Source organism: Zingiber officinale, chromosome 6B (assembly GCF_018446385.1).
Source record: "Zingiber officinale cultivar Zhangliang chromosome 6B, Zo_v1.1, whole genome shotgun sequence".
Classification (NCBI taxonomy): Eukaryota; Viridiplantae; Streptophyta; class Magnoliopsida; order Zingiberales; family Zingiberaceae; genus Zingiber; species Zingiber officinale.
In genome coordinates, this window is record NC_055996.1 from 15,261,894 (window position 1) to 15,279,126 (window position 17,233).

At 37.4% G+C, this 17,233-nt stretch overlaps 3 protein-coding genes across 3 annotated transcripts; 2 read left to right on the forward strand and 1 right to left on the reverse strand.

Annotated features, from left to right (window-relative positions):
- Window positions 1-581: 581 nt before the first annotated feature.
- Window positions 582-5,322, reverse strand: LOC121992076. The gene is made up of 3 exons (XM_042546210.1): window positions 4,949-5,322; window positions 2,911-3,263; window positions 582-2,821 (listed from the first exon to the last, which is right to left on the reverse strand). The coding sequence occupies exons 1-3, from the start codon at window positions 5,151-5,153 to the stop codon at window positions 680-682; spliced, it is 2,700 nt and encodes an 899-aa protein (XP_042402144.1). The 5' UTR covers window positions 5,154-5,322; the 3' UTR covers window positions 582-679.
- A 699-nt stretch (window positions 5,323-6,021) lies between these two features.
- LOC121992077 lies at window positions 6,022-8,599 on the forward strand. The gene is made up of 7 exons (XM_042546211.1): window positions 6,022-6,315; window positions 6,784-6,870; window positions 6,962-7,213; window positions 7,293-7,457; window positions 7,529-7,582; window positions 7,734-7,880; window positions 7,965-8,599. The coding sequence occupies exons 1-7, from the start codon at window positions 6,142-6,144 to the stop codon at window positions 8,340-8,342; spliced, it is 1,257 nt and encodes a 418-aa protein (XP_042402145.1). The 5' UTR covers window positions 6,022-6,141; the 3' UTR covers window positions 8,343-8,599.
- Window positions 8,600-11,556: 2,957 nt separating this feature from the next.
- Window positions 11,557-16,959, forward strand: LOC121992080 (tetraspanin-18-like). Its single transcript, XM_042546219.1, has 6 exons — window positions 11,557-11,966; window positions 12,071-12,170; window positions 14,508-14,588; window positions 14,674-14,778; window positions 15,296-15,484; window positions 16,702-16,959. The coding sequence occupies exons 1-6, from the start codon at window positions 11,800-11,802 to the stop codon at window positions 16,759-16,761; spliced, it is 702 nt and encodes a 233-aa protein (XP_042402153.1). The 5' UTR covers window positions 11,557-11,799; the 3' UTR covers window positions 16,762-16,959.
- The last annotated feature ends 274 nt before the right edge of the window (window positions 16,960-17,233 follow it).

The window sequence follows — 17,233 nt, forward strand, 5'->3', positions numbered from 1 at the left end:
GTATTAAAAATTGTACTTTTTCAAGAACTTCAATATAGAATTAAAAGTTACTTTTTTAAGCATCAGTATACATTTAAAATTTAGACTACGCATTAATATTAAATCTAAATATTATACTATTTCAAAAGTATTAATATAAACATAAAACTAAAAAATTTGTGCTATTTTGAAAGCTTTCACAAAAAAAAGACTAAGAATAAAAATGTTTATAAATTCATATTATAAAAAAAAAATATTCATACTAATAACGTGTTATAATTTAATAATAAAGAAAGAGAATTAAATAGAAAATTATCTTATCTTTTATTTTTACCAAAACCCCCTATTTATAAGATAATTGTAATGATATAAAAAACAATACAATAATTTATCAATCAACAATCATCTCAAATCAAATCAATCATTTATTATAACAAATATATAAATATTATAATTATAAAAAAATTAAAAATAATATACGTTTCATTCTCCCATGTTCGATGTATATTTTTAGGAAATCATTCTCTTTGAAAATATTTTAGGAGATCAATTCATTGAATAAAAAAAAGAAAAAAAAAATCGATACAAAAGCATAATAAACAGCAAACGAAATATGGCGAGATGCCAATAACTACATGCTATGCTATAGAAATTCTATAACCAGTTCCAGTTACTTGCTGTACAATTTATTTTTGTTGGTCTATATTAAACTAGAGAAGTTTTTCTTGCCGAAGTCATCAAGATCTACATCAGGATTTGATTCTGCAATGCCGTCATTGTATGAGTAAGAACTGTCGGCCGGAAACGATAAGTTCTCGATGCCGTCCAGAAGTTGATCGGCTACTATGCCTTCCTCAGTAGTATCTGCAACAGTAGAATCTTCAGCCTTACTATCCAATGCCACACCCAGTAAGATTTCCAGTGGAATTCCACTAGTCCAGTCTTTTTCTGTAATGAAGTTCATTTCCATAACAGGATCAAAAGATGAAGGTAACTCTGGTGTCTCTTGAGCTTGGTTGGAATCTTTAGTATTGAAAATGATACTGACTTCGCTGGCAGTGCTATTGGCAGCTAAGTGTGTTGTTCCATTAACAGCTTGCACACTATTGGCATCAAATTGGCTCGAGCTTGGGCCATCGTGATTTGCTCGGACATCATCCCGAGCATTAAGCAAAGATTCCTGATACTCCTTGCTAGCAACAAAATTCCCCCAGTCAGGTGCCATGAGTTCTAGACCATCATCCAAGAAAGGTGAAGAAGACATCAAAGTGTCGCAAGGAATAAATAAGTCATGGAAAGCATCAGACACCTCTAATATGCTGAATGTACTATGGTCACTATCCTTGCCTGAATCGTTGACAATCATCTTAGAAGCAGCTGGAAAGGACAATGAGTCAGGAGCAGTGATTTCATCTTCCAATTCATTTAAGCTCCTGTCGGAATTGCCAGCTGCAATTGGCAAATCTCTAGCAGGAGAACTGGAACTGGAAGTGCTCTTATCACTGGCAGAAAGATTATGATGTTCTCGCACTGTAGGTTTGAGTTCTGAGCACATAAATGCTTCCAAAGAAGAAGCCAATGCATGATCTATTGATAAAAACTTCTTAACTTCACCAGAGCTCACGTTACAAGGTAAACTAGCATCATCTCTACCAAGCTCATTAACTACATCATCTTTACCGCACTCATCATCATCATTGTCTATAGGCGAAAGCTTCTTAGCTTCGCCAAAATTCACATCAGTTGCTAAGCTAGAATCACATTGTAAGCACTCATCGTCTTCAATGGCAAATTCAGGAGCCTTGATTTCAAAACCTGGGGAAATCTTAGATTCAGTTGCAATTTCTCTGACATCAACTATGGGTGATGGATTCTGTAAGACATCGGCTGCTAATGATGAATCATGACAAATAATACCATCCCTTGATGTGCATGAAGATTCATTAGTGTCCTCGTTTTCAAGGTCAGATCCATCAGAAAAATATTCTGGCAAAAATATCCGTGAAGAACCACCTGGTCGATGAAACTGCTTTCCTTGAGTGAATTTTGCAAGCATAGTCTCCAGTTTGTGAAGTCTTCCCTCGATAGAACTAAGTGGTTTTACCAAATGTTCCTCAAATCTTGAACAAACTTCTTCTATTCTCGTGACCCTTGAAACAAGCTCATCAAGAACCATTTCAATACGATTACCAACTATAACTCTCTCTTTAGCAGATATGGAAATTTGATCAGGATTAATTTGTATCTTGCTATCTGAAAAGTGCATATTTTCATGTATTTTCTTGGTTTCAGGCAGAATCTTACTTGAGGATGCTATATCTTCTGTTATTTCTGGTTTTAAATCACTCTTCTCATGAACTAGATCCATTTTTTTATTTCCAAAGGATGAATCCGACTCTTTATCAGTTACCTCCATGTTCGATGCAGATGAAAAAAATTCTGGTTTGAACTGACTGCTTTCATGAACCCCAAGTAAAAGATCAGCCTTGCTAGAATTTGTTTCTAGTGGCAATGTGATTCCTGAGCTTGCAACCTCAGCTACATCCTGCCTTCCATCCTGGTTCCTATGAACCCCAAAAGCATCAGAGAAGTGATTTTGTCTGCTCGTTGCTGATTTTGATAATTGCAAAAGAGTTGGAATAAACATGGTCAGGAGTGAAGTTCCCCCAAAATTTTCCTCCGTGGTGACAGGAGTGCCTGGACTGGAGGTTTCAACAGGATCAGCATATACATAAATCTCTGATATATGTACACGAGTCTTGGTTTGAAGTGAAAGAAAACGAAGTGTAACAGCCATACAAGGATTGAAATCCGAAATATCAGCTGTTGCCTCATAATATGTCTGCAAGGATAAGGTTGTACCAAATAAAGAAGCAACATAATGAACAAAATACGGACAAAGTTTTACTAGTCATAGAATACAACAATTACCTGAAAGCCAGCATCTGAATTCTCATCAACTTGCCTGGAGATGGAATTTGTTTTGACATCATGCAAGGCAGAATCAGTGACTACTTCTACCCAACCATCTTCACTGCTAGAGTTACTATAAGCAACAGACATCTTATCTTGTTTTTCTAAAATTGTATGACTTACACTCTCACTTTCAACAGAAACCATGGAAGAAATGGGTGGTGTCATTTCTTTAGCGGCAACATCACAGCGTACCGTGCATAGATATTCCATAGAATTGCTCCTCTCATCTGCAGCATAGTATATTTCATATACTCGAGCAGTACTTTGCACATATATCCTACGTATTTCATACTGTCCACTGAAAAGAACTGCAACAAACGAAATATCAGGTAAATGAACAAGTCTATAGTTACACAGGTAGCACAATCAAATCACCTCACAAACTCAATAAAGAACTTGATATTCTACTGACACAATCTTCTTTTATGGAAAGTGGAGAAGGAAATTATTATTTCATAATAAAAATAGAGAACTTACTAGTTATATCTCTGCATGGAGAGAAATATTAAGATAAGATCCATCATGTAGCCAACCTCAAAATAATAGGGACAAAGGAAGTGATGTTGAAGAATAAAATACACTATTAAACATATACAGATTCCGAACGTCTCATCCAATCACTAAATAGCCATGTGGAACAAAATCTACAATGCATGCGATAATTCTAATAACTCTTCGTACTTCCCCTCAAACATGTGTGTTATATAATTCTATTTTTAAAAGAGAAAAAAAAGACAATGATGATGATGATGATGACAGGAAACTAGTCTATCAAATTTAGAGCCTTGATTACTCGGGGCTTTGAATAAAGCTTCAAATGAGTTGACAGCTGGACAATGAAAACTTGAACTGATTTGATCTTCAAATGTGAAAAAGAATGTTCTTCCTTAGTTCCCTCAAACTGAAGGTATCATGGGATTTTGAAGTTTGTAAAGAAGTGACAATTTGTGAAGGACACAAAAAAAACCATTAGTTAAGGTACCTACTACCTACTCTTGATATAGTTAATAATATGAGAGAAACTAACAAAAATCCAATATGCTCTATGATAAGGAGAAAATGTTGCAGAGACTGAGTAAAATACCAACAATGACTCCACAAAATGAGGATACTGAAATAGAGACAAAGAGTAACCAATATTTCGAAATTGCATTGGCAAAGAGACTAATAAAAGTAAGGCAGACATAAGTGAGATTAGAGTTCCAATATCTTTTCATATATTTTCTCCACGAAAGGAGCAATTTGGTAAGGAGGTTAAAATTTCTAATCATTTAAGAGAGGCAGAAGATGCTAAGACTTAATACAAACAATTAATAAGAGAAAGGCAAGACGTTGGAAGAGACCAATACCTGTTTTCATCTTACATCAAACATATAATTTGATAAGATGAATGAAAGATTGAAGATGAAGAAAAAATCAAACTCTTAACACCTATCAAGATAAATAGATTAAATTGCTCCGGGAATAGACTAACACTTAACATGCAAAAAATGCTCTAAGTAAGTTCCACCTCGCGTGGGAATAACAAGAATCTAAAGGGGATTTCAGTCTCACATTGTTAAGAAACGAGGAAATCTCACATTTTTTAAGGTCAAAGAGATCCTCATCCAGTTAAGCATCTTTTGGTAAAGCCAAAAATTGTGAGGGTATTACCCTCAAGGTCAACAAAATCGGGAAGCATTTTTGTTTTTACAGTGTTTTTTTTCACATCGGCTTGTTGATCAAAATCAATGTCTTAGTAGTATTCATATTTCGATTCATCCTGGTGATTTTGTATCACCAAACCCTCGAAGCATCTAATGGGCAACTGCTGCTGCACACTCGCACACACACATGGCATACTCAAGTAGAGGGATCAGGGAAAAAGTGCAAACAAAGTACCAATGACTGAATACTACCTTTGGGTTGGTTAAAGGTGTTCGGAAAACCCTTGAAGGGGGCAAAAAAAGGCTAAAATTTTATAGATACGGTACGACGAGATCGGCAAACTCACTGGTGACTTCGCAAGGGAGAAAGTCCTCCTCCGCCACGGCCGGAGGCCGTACTAGGAGAAGAGGATCCGAAATCTCAGGGGAGGGGGCGTCCTCCTCGGAGGTTTCGAACGAGATGGCGTTCTGGAGAGATCCTCCGGCGAGGATCCAGTTAGTAGACGCCGTCCAACGACTCCCGCAGCCACCCTGCTCCTCGCCGGCCGCCATCACCGCTTCGATCCCACCCAATCGTCCGCGTATACCCACGAATTCAAGCAAATGGCGTGAGTCGAGGAGGCAGCCGGAGATGGGCGATGAGTAGCGAGGAAGCGGTCGTCGCAGTAATGGGCGAGGCCGGCTTATTTTCGTCGTCGCTAGACGCCTCGCCGAGCCGAGCGGATAGGTCTGGTCCATCGAGCCTAATTTCAGAATTTTTAGGCCTTGGGCCGTACTTTTACCTGGCCCGATCCCATGGTCATGGCCCGTGGGCCCAGCCTAGGCTAAATCAGATCAGGTTGTGGCCAGCTCAGCTCGGGTTAACCCCATTGACACTTAATCATTAAATTACTTAGCTTGTTCGGTGAGGTTTGACTATTACGTAAATAATCAACCCCTGCCAAACGTTTGACTGGTTATACGACAGTCAATGCGTTGACTCGTATGTTTAGGCAGAAATCACGGTAGCCAAACTTTTGTTTTTTTAAATGCTTCCACTATTTTTTCGCAAAATTCTTAATCACAAAATTGAAATGAATGATTAAACCATCATTGACCAAGTTATTCCTGTTAATTAATTAATTAATTAGCGTCGATAGTACGATAAAATCGTGCCATCGTTAGATTCTCTGTCGCCACGTCATAAATTGGAGTCAGATCCCATGCGTGCACAAATCTTCACGCAGGTGACGGTCAAATTTTTGAACATTTTGAGTCGATGAGCAATCGTGGCCGTCTATCGGATCCGTCGAATCCATCCCGTGATTCGCTATCCTGTCACCGGATGGGGTGTGGTTACCTCCACGGCCTCGTCGGCTTCGCTTTCTCTCAGCGTGCGCACACGTGGAAAGGTTAAGTTTGGCGGGGGGTGACTCCAAGCGAGGTTTTGGACTCTCCCATGGAAGAGGACGAGAGATCCGTGCGATAGAGAGGGCTGCGAGTGGAGCGAGAGAAGAGGAGGAGAAGGTTGCGGGTGAGGGAGAAGAGAGTGGAAGAGCATATGGCGGCGCACGTTAATGTAGGCCGCCGGATGGTGGCTGCGCTGGCTCTGGCGATGGTGGCCTGCTTATCGTGCGCTGTCGCGGGGCGCGTCGGCGGGCCGGGAGAGACGCAGCGGTTGGAGGTGAGGCGGCACCTCAAGCGGCTCAATAAAGTCCCCGTCAAGAGCATCAAGGTGCTTGGCTGTGCCCTTTTCTAGGTTTTCTTGTTCATCGATTTTTCCGCACTTTTTTTCCTCCTCTTTTGTTACTTCAATCTGGACGAGATGTGTAAAAAAAAAAAACATCATTTTCTTCAATTTTGTTCAATGTTCTTCACTTCAGTTTATCGAACTTGTGCTGTTTGATATTTGGGATTTTCCAGCTTCAACGATGTGTTTAGGTCAAGTACACATGGTTTAAAAGGGCAAATAATTAATATGCCAGTTTTTTCTACTTCAAGAATGCAGCTTTCTGCTATCTTTGCTGATTGGGAGTGTTGTTCAACATGGTGGTTGCTTTGACAAAAGTTTAGAGTTATCTGCCCATCAAAAAGTTTTAGATCTTTATGTGTGCCTGATTCTTTCTTTTCTTTTTACAAAAATTCAATATGCTATTCTCTGTTGTTTAATGATGATTCTTTGATAAATTACATAAATAAGCAGAGTCCAGATGGAGATACCATAGACTGTGTTCATGTGTCTCACCAACCAGCCTTTGATCATCCTTTCCTCAAGAACCATACTATCCAGGTTTATTTCATTGCATACAAACTCCCTACTTTTTAATCACCTTTGATGGTTTCTTTACCTGACCAATTTCTTTAATGCTGAATTCGTATAGACAAGGCCAAATTTCCACCCAGAAGGGTTGTTTGATGATAGCAAGGCAACATCAGATAAGAAAGCTTCCTCCATGGCTCAGCCGTGGCATCAGAATGGGAGATGCCCTGAGGATACCATCCCTATCAGGAGAACCACCAGGGGTGATGTATTACGGGCTAGCTCCATTAAAAGATACGGGAGGAAGAAGCATAAAAGCTTTCCCAACCCCCTATCTGTGGAGCCTGACCTTCTTAATGAGAATGGACACCAGGTATCCTGATCCAAAAGTACCACCCCTTTTAATTTCTTCCCCTTTCTCAATGGCTTTGTTGTTATGATTCTTCGAGTAGCATGCAATTGCATATGTAGAGGGAGACAAATACTATGGAGCAAAAGCAACAATTAACGTCTGGCAGCCAAAGATCCAGCAAACCAATGAGTTCAGTCTCTCTCAGCTCTGGATATTAGGGGGCTCTTTTGGGCAGGATCTTAATAGCATCGAAGCTGGTTGGCAGGTATGCTTCCATTCTACTTTCGTATAAGAGAAGGGCTTACAGTTTCATTTCTATTGGTGTTGTGATTTTAGGTCAGCCCTGAGCTGTATGGGGACAATAACACTAGGCTGTTTACTTATTGGACTGTAAGTTCAATGCCCTTTCTCTATTTATTTTTTTGAAGTACCACATACAAATAAGATGAAGTTATCAGAAATTCTTCACTTCACAAGGTCATTCATTGGGTGCTTGTAATCAATTTTTTATAGTAGTTTTTGTTTTAACATGGAATTCCAGAGCGACGCATACCAAGCAACAGGATGCTACAACCTGCTGTGCTCTGGATTCATTCAAATAAACAATGCGATCGCAATGGGTGCCAGCATCTCCCCGATCTCCAACTACGACGGTTCGCAATATGATATAAGCATACTGGTTTGGAAGGTAGATTCCCAGTTCACATGGAATGCCCCACCAAAATTATCTATTGAAATAGTGGTATTAACATGATTGTATGAAACTGAGCAGGATCCCAAGGAAGGGAACTGGTGGATGCAATTTGGGAGGGATCATGTGTTGGGCTACTGGCCTTCTGTCCTCTTCTCATACCTCGCCGACAGTGCGTCCATGATCGAATGGGGAGGGGAGGTTTTGAACTCAGACCCAGACGGGGAGCACACTTCTACTGGGATGGGCAGTGGCCATTTCCCTGAAGAAGGATACAGCAAAGCAAGCTACTTCAGGAACATTCAGATAGTTGATGGCTCTAACCATCTAAGCGCCCCGACGGGGGTCGGATCGTTCACGGAGCAGTCAAACTGCTACGACGTGCAGAACGGAAACAATGGTGATTGGGGGCAGTACTTCTACTATGGAGGACCAGGCAGAAACTCTAATTGCCAATAGAGAAACCAATTGGGAATCTCCTTTCATCTTCAACTTTGTAACATTCAAGCTAAAACTCTCTTTTTGCTCCTAGGCAGTTGGGAAAAGTAGCTTAGTTTAGTGGTTTTGGCATGCCAAAGGCGAAAGTCGAAGAAGGGGTAATTTGATAAGGGCAATAATCAAGAGGGGCCTTTTATTTGTTGAAATTGCTCTTGTTTTTATGGTGCAGTAGTTAGACTTTTCAAGTGGTTAACAAGTATCTAATATTAAATTTTCAATTGTGGCGTATCGCTGTGGATATCACAGAAGGAGGAGCATGATGTTGAAGGCGTTCGCATTTCTCTCTTCGTCGCCCTAGTAAACTCTCTACCCTTGAATCACAACCGTCCGATCAAAAAAAACAAACAAGCAAACCGTCCAATCCAGAATGCAAAAGGGCAGCTAACTCCACATCCGTTCGATTGAAAGCTGAATCGATGGAATCGCAACGCATCGCCTCGAAAAGACAGCCTCAACATGACGGTGGTATGCATCAATTTTCTATAAGGCCACATTCATGACCAATTTGAGATATACCATCACGCATATCGTCAATATTTATGACGCCTCACTCGCATATCTTCAAGACAACGTAGTACAACGATAAGGTTATCTGAATGACATTAGCTCTAGGGAATTCAGTCAATTAGTGGACAGGAACATATTACTGTTTAGTCAGTTAGATATCAGTCTTTTTCGACTAGATTTAAAGGAGAAGTTTGTGATATAATAAATATTAGAAGCCTCCACATAAGATCAAATGGTCAATCATTTTGTGATTAGGTTGGTCAAAGTCCAGTCGAGTTAATGCGATTGTGGACAACCGATTAGATTATACAGACCCCCAAAGATGATAACTCATTGCACTTGAATCCTCTTAGTTCAAAGGCATGTTGCCAATTGTACCCTCCCGACTCCAGAGGGTTATGTTTCCTTTGATTCGGTTCTTGTCTGTCAAATCTAGAAAATGTTCAGCTAATTAGATGAGTCTAATCCTAATCGATATGTTCCATCCAAACCAACACTCTCAGTTAGTTCAAAGACGCTCGATCGGTTGGACTCCCTCAATCCCCAAGGATCATGCTCCCTCCGAGTCCATAAGTCGATCAACCAACTCCTATCATCTTCCGGTTGGATCCTTCCAACTCTAGGGACTCGACTCTCCACGATTCCCTATAGATAACAAGTACGTCATCAGACCAGGGGCTCCACCATTATATTTTGCACTATCCCACTACGTCTCCATTAGCTAAACTCCTCTTAGGTGGTTAGGCCCTGCAAGCCTAACGGGCTTCGTAGTTCATGGGCTAACGCCTCAATAAAAGTTGCACATGGGATATCATAAGCATGTGAAATAGTATCACTATATAAATACAGGATATAAGCGATGAGATTGATCAATACAATAAATATATAGTGATTTGATATTTTGATATGATGCCTAATTAATGAAAAAGATCATATAGATATTATAAAAACGGCTTGCTCCTACAAGCACATGTACACTTAGTCTATGTACACAAGCACATGTACGCAATATGATATGCTTATACATCTCCTCCACCTCACTGACTTGAGCATCAGAATTGTTGCGCCAAGACACTCCCTGACCTACTTACTAACACTCGTTCCCTCTCTATTTTATGGGTTTGAAGATGTCCCTATTTCGAGATCTTCTCCCTGTCAACCTTGAAGCCATATCACCAGTGGACTAGCTTTCACCGATTTCAGACAGAATCAACGTGGATTCAATGAGTTCACCTAACATTCACGTTGTAATAGCTATGACAGTTTCTACAATACATACATAATATGTTTAAAAATATTCACGTTGTAATAGTTATGATTTCATAGTTATTACAACGTAGATTTAACATGTTCATCTAATATTTATATAGTGACAGTTATAAAATTATAATTATTACTACATATATTTAACTTATTTCAAAACGTAGCTGTTATAGTGCAGAATCGACATATTCATCTAACATTCATATTATACCAGTTACAAAATTATAACTATTACAATTTAAATTTATTTTATTTTACAATATACAACTACAAAACTATAACTATTACAATTTAAATTTATTTTATTTAACAATATTTATATTGTAGTAGTTATAAATGTCATAGTATTTATAATTTCATAGCTATTATAATAGGCCCGGATTCATAATTTAATATGATAATAATATTAAAGAGTGTATTTAAAAAAGGCTAAATAACTTTCAACCCCCATGTGTTTTCCATCCAAAAACAGTTTGCCCCCTTATATTTAAAAAATGACACTTAGCCCCCCTATGTCTTAAAGAAAAAAGAAAAAAAATAATAAATGATCAAAATAACCTTTACTTTTATTTAAATGTTAAAATTATGGCTAAATAACTTTAAGCCCCTCTTATTTTCCATCCAAAAATAATTTCCCTCCTGTATTGAAAAAATGACACTTAGCCTCCTATGTTTAAAAAAAAATAGTAAATGACCAAAATAACTTCTTTACTATTCTAAATGTTAAAATTATTCTAACTGAAACATCCTTATTTTTACTTTTCTGTTTATCTAAAAATCTAAGGTTACCTTGAATAAGGATGTTTCAGTTAGAATAATTTTAACATTTAGAATAGTAAAAGAGTTATTTTGATCATTTATTATTATTTTTTTTTTCTTTAAAACATAACGGACTAAGTGTCATTTTTTAAATACAGAGAAAAACTACTTTTGGATGAAAAATAAAAGGAGCTTAAAGTTATTTAGCCATAATTTAACATTTAAATAGCAAAGTAAGAGTTATTTTGATCATTTATTATTTTTTATCTTTTTTCTTTAAAATATAGGGGGGATAAGTGTCATTTTTTAAATATAGGGGGGTAAACTACTTTTGGAAGGAAAATATAAGGGAGTTTAAAGTTATTTAGCCTTTAAAAAAAAGGGCATTCATGATTTAAAAAAAAGGAGCATTCATGATTTTTTTAAAAATGAGGGTGTTTTATTTTAATATTTTTGACCATTTGATAGTATGAAATATAAGGGCGCCTCTTTGATATGTGAAAATTCAAAATTTTCGAGCCGCTTTACGGAAAGCTCCTACATAATTTTTGAACAATTAAATTATTTACAAAAATCTACTAAAAAATATCTATGATTATTTATTCACTTCCATAACGGGGGTCATAAATTATTGGTTGTGGTCCCAGCTTTTCTTGCAGTTCAAACACGGGTAACCGATGGAGTGCCGTCTCTCCCGTAACGTTTTTTTCCGCAGCTCTGCTTCTTGCCTCTTCTCTCTCCAATCATCGGCAGAGTTTTCGTCTCCTTCGTCTTCTCTTATCTTCGAAGAAACCGAAGCGACCGCTTCGCGACCTCGCCCGAGCATTTAGGGCTCTCGATCCGCTCTGTGATAAGGAGGAGGGAGCTGAAGGAGAGAGAGGGAGAAGAGATGCGTCCCAGCCTTTGCCGGAGCTGCCTTGCCTTCGCCCTCAAGTTCTTGCACTTCTTACAGACCTTCGTCGGCGCCTCCGTATTGATCTATTCCCTGTGGGTGCTCAATCGTTGGCGTCGCCATGATTACCTCAGTTTCGATCTCCCAGATCTCCCAGCGCCCTGGTGAGCTCCAATCGCGCTTTTCTCTGTTGTTTGCGCGTTTCTTCTGTTTGTTTATTATTATTATTGTTGTTGGTTATTTTTGTTATAAAAATAATTTCGTACAGGTTCGTGTGCGTTTCGATGGGTGTTGGGATTTTGATATGTTTGATTTCGTTGATTGGGTATCTGGCAGCTGAGACGGTTTATGGATGCTGCCTCTGTTTCGTATCCTTCAAGTTGATCATGATATCCGTGTGTAATTCTAACTTTCAGATTGTATTGCCGGATTCGATTTAATAAAAAAAAATTGTTATTTTTGCTCTCACTTATTGCACTGGTTAATTGATTGTTGATTACTTCGAATTTTATGTTTTTTTTTTTTTTTACAGAGGAACCAAACCTAGTCAGAAACATGTTGTGCTAGTATCGTTATGGTTCTGCCTCCATGGTATTCTTGATGAACTCAAAGTAGGAAGAAATTTCAAATTTTGTGAAATGTTAACCACTTACTGGCGCCATCTTATTCTGGAGCTAAGGTGGCCTATCCTGCTATTAGTTCCTTTTAACACTTATGCCATACCTAGATATAGGTATCTACTTTTATTTATGCTGTATTAGGGCTAATTGCTCCTCATCGGTTCAAAGCATAACTTTCATAACACATGAAAATTTTAGTGTGTCAGATTATTATTTTCTTGCACAACTATAGGGCTTGGATTTATGTGATCACATAAATTCTGTTTACTTTCTGAGTCTCAAGGAAATTTTATTAGGCACAATTGTTCTCCATCTGCTAAAGGTTAGTGACTTGAACAATTTGCCATCAACTCAAACTAACACTATATTATGAGGGGAATGAGATGTGGATTAAGCAGAGGTGGTTACAAATAATGAGAAGTAATAGAGAAGGAGTAGGTAGATTGTACCTGTTCATTTTAACATGGTGGAAACTAGGTGGCTAATTATGTCGTATGGTTGTGCAGTATGGTGAAAAATAGAAGATATGCTTGTAGAGGATATGCTATTTCAAATGGCTAATTATGTTGAATGGTCGTGTTCAAGTGGTACTTGCTATATGAATCAATGTGGTGAAGAAATGGAGTTACAACTATCCAAGTCTCAAAAAAGTGATTCAATTGGTGTGACATTGTGTGATACTTCTTAGATATATAAGATTGAAAAGGAATTCACAATCAACAAGGAAACTATAAATAATGCTAAAACCAAGCAAACTACTACTAATGTAACACATCTATGAATCTCATGGAGAGTTCATTCTTATCTTAGGATGAAATGCAAGCTGAATAGAAAGTAGTTTCTTTATCAACAAACAAGGGAGCAATGTGCAAGAACTTACCCTTGGGAGGAAACAACTAGAAATGACAATGTTGGTGAGTTGGCAATTACGATGAAGACATGACAAAAAACCATAGAGGCAAGGACCATGATGGTGACTAGCACTTCCCTCTAGGGGCGTAAATTAATAGCTTGTTCATGAACAAATTTGGTACCCAACTTGATAAGAGTTCATTTTGTTCATTTGGTAGTGGGAAATATATTAAGTAAACAAGCTAGCTTAAATACTAATGAATCTGGCTTGTTAACATTCATGAACAAAATCGTAACAATTTTGAATAATAATCTTAATTTGTTTATGTTTTTATTCAAATATCTAAAGAATAATATTACATTGTTTTGTAATTTCAAATTTATGTATATAGTGTTAAAAATGAGAAAATGTATGGTTCATTTATTAGATTTTTTTTTACTACATTATAAGGACAATAATTTATCTAGTTGAGCTTACTAAAAAGCTCAAGCTCAGGTTGAGCTCAATAACATTTTTAGTAAACAAGCTCGATAAGAAATGAATAAACTTGAACATAATCAAGTTGGCTTGGCTTGAGTAATTGCTCCCCTCTTCCCTCATAAGTGTTTGCCTTCTCTTCCTGAACTTCATGCAAATCATTATTCTTGAGCAAAACAAAGACTAACTTTTTTTTTATGCCTTTTAGGGATTCATACAATGGGTTTCTTTAATGTCTTAAATCCTCAATAAAATAAAATTTTGTTCAATGCTGTTGGAGTTTTAGAGATAGTACAACAATTTTGTTTCACAGGAGCACTAATGTGTTTTAAGTATCACTGAGAGTCTTCACAGTTCTGTTAGATTTTCTTCTGGACACTACCACAGCACTAATTGCTGAGCACCAAAATGTTGTTAATCAGAAATAAATCAGATAACTGTAAGATAATTCCTAAAAATAAAATTTTGAATAGATTGATGTTTGGCTTAAATATTAAGTAAATAATGGTTAGCTGTGAATATTCTGCATAAATAATTGATCTTTAATTTTAAAGTGCTTGGTTCATCGGCTTTTTTCTGAGCAGTGCAAGTACCAAAGTGTTCATCAAGGTTTGTTGCTGTTGGAAAACATAATCATATTTCCTCACTCTTGCCTTTGTGTATTTACTAGAAGATATAGGATTCGAGCACAATAATATCATAATATTCTTGTAAATTACGTTGCATATTATCTCCTTAGCTTAGATGGATGACAGCATGCAATCTTAACCGTCATGCTTATTGTACTAGAAGTGGCTGTAGTGGGGCAGCTAATGCTAAATAAGCACTGGGAAGAGGTAAGCATTTGAATTAGAGATGATTGTTAGTATTATGTATTTATGTTAATGTCTAGCAATGTTGTCTAATTCTATCATTTGACAGGAACTTCCGTATGACTCCACTGGAGAACTAAAACATCTACGAGTGTTTATAGAAGATAACATGGATATTTTCACATGGGTTGCTGTTTGTGTCATTGCTACTCAGGCAAGTATCCAATTGGTGGATGTTTAATATTGTAATTCTAATTATTAGTGACGGGTACTTCCTACATGCTTGAGACTTGGTCAATATAATCGCCTAATCTTATATTGTATAAAGGTCAGTCCAGTGCACGAAGCCCCCGCCAATGCTCACGGGGAAGGGTCTATATTACAGTCTTACCTTGTTTTACAAGAGGTTGTTTCCGAGACTTGAATCCATGACCTCTGAGTCACACGGCAACGACCTTATCATTGCGCCAAGGCTTATCTTATATTGTATCATTAATTATTGGTCCTACATAATTTATGGAATGGCTAAAACATCCATAGGCATTTAGAGAAGATTCATCACTTCTTGAATTAAATCAGACCTGGGCATAATATATTATTTTTTCTCCATATGAATTGTAATCCCTGCAGTGCATATTCTGTGAAATTATTATAACTGTCACTGCTCATTCTTGTGTTCTAGTATATGTTATTTCCACATTTTTTTTACAATCCTTATTTCTGTGGAACAGGCTCTCTCACTTCTGTTAACACTGATATTGCGTGCCACGACTGCTCATAGAAGGGTTACATACGACAGTGATGAAGATTTTGTTGTAATTAGGCAACCACTTTTGGATCCAAAAGGGGTAGGGCCCTCAACCTCAATTGACGTCAGGAGATCTTACTATGACAATTGGAATTCTAGGATGAGACAGAAGGTACTTTGGTGCCATGGCTTTCATTGTTCTATCCTTGTTTTATTTATGATGCTTGAATGAATGAACCCTAGAGTTATGGAAAGGGTGTACGACCTTAGGTGGTTCAGCTAATCAACAACTGTTTCCATATGATGAGTTGAACAATTAACAGAGTAGGCTCATTCCACATTAGGGAGTTATACGAATATGAGTGCTAAGGATTGGTATATTAATATACTGGTTGGGTTTTAATGATATCATAGTTATAGAAGGTCCATTATATCTGAGATGCTAAGATGTTTTATCTCCAAGAGAGCAATCTTGATTTCAACATAATTCATGGATCCTACTCTGAATGATTGTAATTGTAGATGAAAACAGTAATTCTTTGCATAAGGGGTTTGGGTTGCACCAATAGATTAGAGCTTGGAACTAGCTGAAGTCCATCACTCGATATGATGGAACCAGTAAGGCAATTTGAGTAACAATCAGACTAATTCTTTAAGAGATGAATACTCCATCATTGTATGTTTGGGAATGAATCAGGGTATTGTTTACTATGGAAGCAATGGTTATTTTAAGCCAATGCCTGGTATCAATCATGTTGGTGCCATGATAGTGAAGAAAAAAAAACTACTACAAGGTTATGAAGGCGAAGAGAAGTAAAATATGGAATTCTATCTCCATGATAGGCAACATGAATGATTTGGTCAATGGCCAATTGTCACACTGGCATACATAATTAAATCACCAATATATAGTCTTTTGAAGAAAAGGAAAGGACACATCAATATCATTTTCTCCACCAATTTGAGCATAACTAACCTATCCGTTAGATGCTTGATTTAATGGAAGTAGACACTTTGTTTTTTTTCCCTATAGACTAGAGAAAAAATGTATGTTTTTATTGAAGTTGACTAACTTCCTATGACTTGATCAGTGCGGAATATTGATTCTTTTCAAGGAAAAATAACTCGTGCTTGCAACTATGAATACAAATATTTTGGTTCATATGCATATTTTAAATATTTCATCAGGAACAGTTGCTAGACTTCTCACAAATAAAATGTTCTGGTGTTTTATAGATTATGAAACCTACATGTTCCTTCCTTTTGCCACAATACACACCACTCTTTCTGGCTTTCTCCAATGGTGCTCAATTTTGACGTCTTCCTTTGCATTTCTTTCTTGTTACATGATTCGTACATCGCATTGAATCTTATTATACTTTGTCGCAGTATGGGCTCAACCAAAGTGAATTCTCACAAGTCTCTCTGGATCCAAAACCCTGCATTTAAGATGGATACAGGAAAAGGAAGATGGTGACATATCCTGTAAGCAGTAGATTCGGAACTGAAGCTGATATTGTAGAACATGTTTGGCAGGTAAAAAAGATGTGTAGTCGCTTGTATCATATTTATTGTCATTGTCCTGGACTCGTGTCCATGTGGAGCTCTGCGGGTATCATGCTGCTTATATCTCCTTTTTATGATGTCCATGTCCGTGCCAATTTGCCCGTGCTTTGAGATTGCTTGCCCCATGTGTTTTCTCAGTGTTTATTGTTGCTGCTCTGGCATTTGTCCCGTCCCTTCTTGCTGAATTGAAGGCAAATTCTTTCTATGGGAGCACATACATTTCAAGCATCTTCCTACTACGCTATTAGGTTGATGGGGGGATCAATGTAGGCGAGAAAAAGTTTGGTATAATTCTAGACATGAGAACATTAAAGAAATAGTTCAACTTATATTAAAAAAACACATTTAAAATTGC